Source organism: Gastrolobium bilobum, unplaced genomic scaffold (assembly GCF_033153095.1).
Source record: "Gastrolobium bilobum isolate Gb01-03AN ecotype WA unplaced genomic scaffold, APGP_CSIRO_Gbil_v1 utg9111, whole genome shotgun sequence".
NCBI lineage: Eukaryota > Viridiplantae > Streptophyta > Magnoliopsida > Fabales > Fabaceae > Gastrolobium > Gastrolobium bilobum.
In genome coordinates this window covers 8,132-12,471 of record NW_026899740.1, presented here as the reverse complement: position 1 = coordinate 12,471, position 4,340 = coordinate 8,132, and the positions used below count along the sequence as shown (strand labels likewise).

At 33.8% G+C, this 4,340-nt stretch overlaps 1 protein-coding gene across 4 annotated transcripts; it reads left to right on the top strand.

Annotated features, from left to right (window-relative positions):
- Window positions 1–271: 271 nt before the first annotated feature.
- LOC133293176 (uncharacterized) lies at window positions 272–4,088 on the top strand. 4 transcript variants are annotated; one of them, XM_061491715.1, is made up of 7 exons: window positions 272–835; window positions 1,685–1,926; window positions 2,020–2,226; window positions 2,314–2,406; window positions 2,500–2,601; window positions 2,844–2,889; window positions 2,992–3,058. In XM_061491715.1, the coding sequence occupies exons 1-6, from the start codon at window positions 292–294 to the stop codon at window positions 2,865–2,867; spliced, it is 1,212 nt and encodes a 403-aa protein (XP_061347699.1). In that variant the 5' UTR covers window positions 272–291; the 3' UTR covers window positions 2,868–2,889; window positions 2,992–3,058. The 4 variants fall into 4 exon arrangements, with proteins under 4 accessions (XP_061347699.1, XP_061347695.1, XP_061347696.1 ...); XM_061491711.1 differs by lacking the exons at window positions 2,844–2,889; window positions 2,992–3,058 and adding an exon at window positions 3,519–4,088; XM_061491712.1 differs by lacking the exons at window positions 2,844–2,889; window positions 2,992–3,058 and adding an exon at window positions 3,134–3,491.
- The last annotated feature ends 252 nt before the right edge of the window (window positions 4,089–4,340 follow it).

The following is a 4,340-nucleotide window of genomic DNA, read 5'->3' as shown; positions in this document are numbered from 1 at the left end:
ACACACCACAATAATAATAAGAGAGCGGTTATACTTATTACTATTTTACAATTATTACTTTTAATACCAATTAATTGGTTACCATTCGATTAATCAAAAATTAACCGTTAAAAAATAAAAGAAATTAATTATCGTTAATCTCAAATTAATCAAATAATAACTAATTAGATAAGTAATCATATAACATTTTCCTAATGATAATAAAAAAATGATAATTCAATATAACCTCCGATCTGAATTTCTTCATTTCTTGCTACGGGCAAAAGGGAAAAGAAGCAAACCCTAACAACAATGGCGCGCGGAAGGAAGAAACGGCAGCAGAAGACAGTGGCAATTGAACCCATTCTTAACGCAACGGAAGAAGCACCGATGGACGCAAACGCAACCCATCAAGAAACACAAGCTTCGTATTTTGACGCAAATGGCGATGATGCTCGCGGAAGCATGACTCGCTCGAAAATGGCGAAATTGGGTGAAAATGCCGCTTTGGGTTGTTCTTCTGGTGTGAGAAAGAAGCGCGGAAGAAAGAGTAAAGCAGAGAAAGAGGCGTTGAAGTTGTTAGCTATGGTTGAAAATGCAAATGCAAATGATGAGGGCAATTTGGAAGGGGATAATGCAAACGAAAATGATGGGATTTTCAATCAGAAGCAGAGACGCGGTAGAAAAAGAGGGATTGTCAAGGATAAAGAAGTGGTCATGGTTAGTGGAAATAAGAAAGGTACAAAGCAAAGCGAAGATGAAGCAAGAGATGAAAATGAAACTGAATCCTTAAGCCTAAACGAAACTGAAACTGAGTCACAACAGAAAGAGGAGCCCTTGGCTGTCAAGGTTAAAGGTAAGAGACTAAGATATCATTGAATTTAGTATTTTATTTTGTGGATGTTGCATTTGAAAATGTATGTTTAGGTTATAGTTAAGAGACTAAGATATCATTGATTTTAGTATTTTATTTTGTGGATGTTGCATTTGAAAATATATGTAGGTAAGAGACTAAGATATCATTAACTAGGGTTTAGTGTGTGTCATTCAAAAAGGACACAAGTTGTGTCCTTTTAGTGATTTACATAGAGTACGCGTACTCTGTGTAATTCTGAAAAGTTACTTCTTCTTTTTTTCACTTTACACGTTAGTGACTGGGAGAGAAAAAAAGCAACTTTTCAGTTTTACACAAAGTACGACCGGTTGTACTTTGTGTAAAACACCTAAAATGACACAATAAAATGACACAAGCTTGTGTCATTCAAAAGGATACTTCTTTTTCCCTTAACTTTACTATTTTATTTTGTGGATGTTGCATTTGAAAATATATGTTAAGGTTAGAGGTAAGAGACTAATATATCATTAACTTTAGTATTTTATTTTGTGGATGTTCGCATTTGAAAATATATGTTATGGTTAGAGGTAATAGCAAGATATCAATTTTGTGTATTTCGTATTTGAAAATATAGAGGTAAGAGGCTAAGATATCATTAACTTTTGTATTTTATTTTGTGGATGTTGCATTTGAAAATATATGTTAAGGTTAGAGGTAAGAGACTAATATATCATTAACTTTAGTATTTTATTTTGTGGATGTTCGCATTTGAAAATATATGTTATGGTTAGAGGTAATAGCAAGATATCAATTTTGTGTATTTCGTATTTGAAAATATATGTTAACTTTGCTTGGTGTACGGAATGGTAGATACCTCTACTGGAGAAATCGTAACTCAAAAATTGCAAGCAAATCAGATTTGGTATTTGGAAAAAACTGAAAAAGTTATTGTGGAACTCAATGGTAATGGACAAGGCATGGACAGCGGTTCAAACTTGCTTGTGAGGTTTCTTGGTAAACTTTCTCAAAACTCAAAAGTTTGTCCTTTGTCGGTTGAAAGATGGAATCAAATGCCAGAGGACAATAGCCTCCAACAATGGAATTATATTGCGGTGATTATCTATTTTAACTACAACTTAAATTTTATTGTTTAATTGTCTCTCTTGCCATTGAAGATTGATTTATGCATATGATAATATTTGAAGGAAAATTTTGAGTTTGATTATGCTGCTGGCATCAAATGGGTTATGAGTACCTTAGGGGAAAGATGGAAGGCCCACAAATATAGGTTAAGGCGTAAATATTTCTACCCTAATAGAAGTACGGAAGACATACTTGGTAATCCTCCTCCAGGTGTGGATTGTGCTGATTGGACTGCTTTTGTGAATCATTATAAAGATGATAAGATGAGGGTAAGCATTCTTAATAAGAAATTATTTTACTTTGTGCATGTCTTGGAAAACTTGGTATATAATGAATATTATATTTGAAAATTATAGATACGAAGTTTACAAAACAAACTAAGTCGTAAGAAGCTTAAGATCTCACATGCTGGTGGTAGTAAGAGCAATGCAAGGAGAGGTCATGAAATGGTAAATTGTTTTAGACAATCACATTGTTGTAGCAAATTAGTTGTGCTTCATGTGCCAATTATTTCTTACTTTGTATTTTATTGATGATATTAGGAGCTACAATTGGGAAGGCCTGTATGTCGAAGTGAGGTTATTTTGTCAACATTAAAGAAGAAGGATGGAAACTACGTAAATGAAGAAGGCAAGACTTTGGCTGTAAGTAAATTAGAAGGATTGAGATTATCATTTTTCTGCTGTTGTTGATTTTGTTATGTCCATATTTTACTCCCTATATTTGTCCGTGATTTTCCTGGTGTGCCGTGTATGCCATGTTTCGAGCCACATATTAACTTGAATGATCGTGTTGCTATTGCTATCATTAACTTACTCTCTGCCATGTGTGCTAAATTGGCTTGGCATTTAGCCCTCATTCATTGCTTGTCATATTCTATTTACAGAGTTATAAAATCAATGGCTTCTAACTTCCAGTGGAAATGATCAGTGGTAATTTCAGATGACTTCAATCACATAATAGAAAATTATCCCGAGATTGTGAATCTATAGCTGAATCATGCTTAAATGCTTATAATTTTCTGGATGTTCCAGCTTAAATGCTTTGACTGCTGTTTGCATGAAAATCTACATCTCACAGTGCTTTCAGATATGTTCCGTGTACAGCTAGAAGAATTGAGTTAATGAGGTAGTTAGGCAAGCTTTGTCCTTCATGTGCCCTCTTGTTTATTCGCAGGTTCCATCCATTTGTTTTGCCAACTAGTTCTACTTCTGTCTCTTTGATTAATGATGTTGGGGAATTAAGATATCCTTTTGTAAAATGATCAGCGCATTACACTAGTGATCTTTTTGGCTTTTTGCTGAATTATGCAGTGGAATTTTGCCAATTCTTGGCTAGTGGTTATTTTTATGATAACCGTTCCATTAGGTAAAGAAATGTAAATGAAATTACTTTAAGATTGATGAAGATTGTGCTTTTGAACTACATTTGAATTTAAGTTGTCTATACAAATTAGTTGCGCTATCCAACAATGGAATATGGCACTATTATTACTTATTTTTTAGTTTTTCTGATTATGCTGTTTCTTTTATTTGATGGCTTCTTGCATATTATTTTGTAGGATAAGATATTAGAGAACCTATCTCGGGATCAAGAACGTGCTGCCACTTCAGGTGTCCCATCGAAGATATTGGCTTATCCGGATGATGCTATTGGAAAAGCATATGGAACTGAACATTCAGGTCGGGTGCGTGGTTTAGGCGCTGGTGCTTGCCCCTCAAGTGTTTTTGAAGGAATACCTAGACCTTCTATTGCTGCTGTTAAATTTGGTGGCTCTAATCAACAATGTGTTGAAGACTTGAAGGAGCATGTAAAAACTTTAGAAGTGAAACTGGAAGGATACGAAGAGACCAAAGAACAGCTTTTACAAACTCAAAAACAATTCGCTACTCTTTGCAAATTTCTGTCAGACAAATTTGGTAATGAATTACCGTCATTCAACCAAGATGTACCATCGATATGCATGAACTGATGTCATTCCAACATTTTGCTTTTTGAGTTCTTCGAGAGTTATGGAAGTTAAGGATTTATTATACATGTACAAGACGTTTGCTTATGCTAGTGATATTAATATGCAACTATCAGACTTATTATGATTATGAAGAGTTTAATATTTTTTCTGCAAGCAAGAAATAACTTTATATCGTGCACACATATGTAAATGGATGTATTTCACTTTCTCTCTCTCTCTCTCTCTCTCTCTCTCTCTCTCTTCTTATTATATGTATTTCCTGTTTGCAGAGAAACACTAATTCCTATTATTAATTAGCAAATATTTTAATTTATTGGGATATTTGGATAAACTATCATTGAGAATGTATCTCTTAATAAACTTTTAGTTTATTGGTATATTATCAAATTAGCCATAATTCACACATTCCAA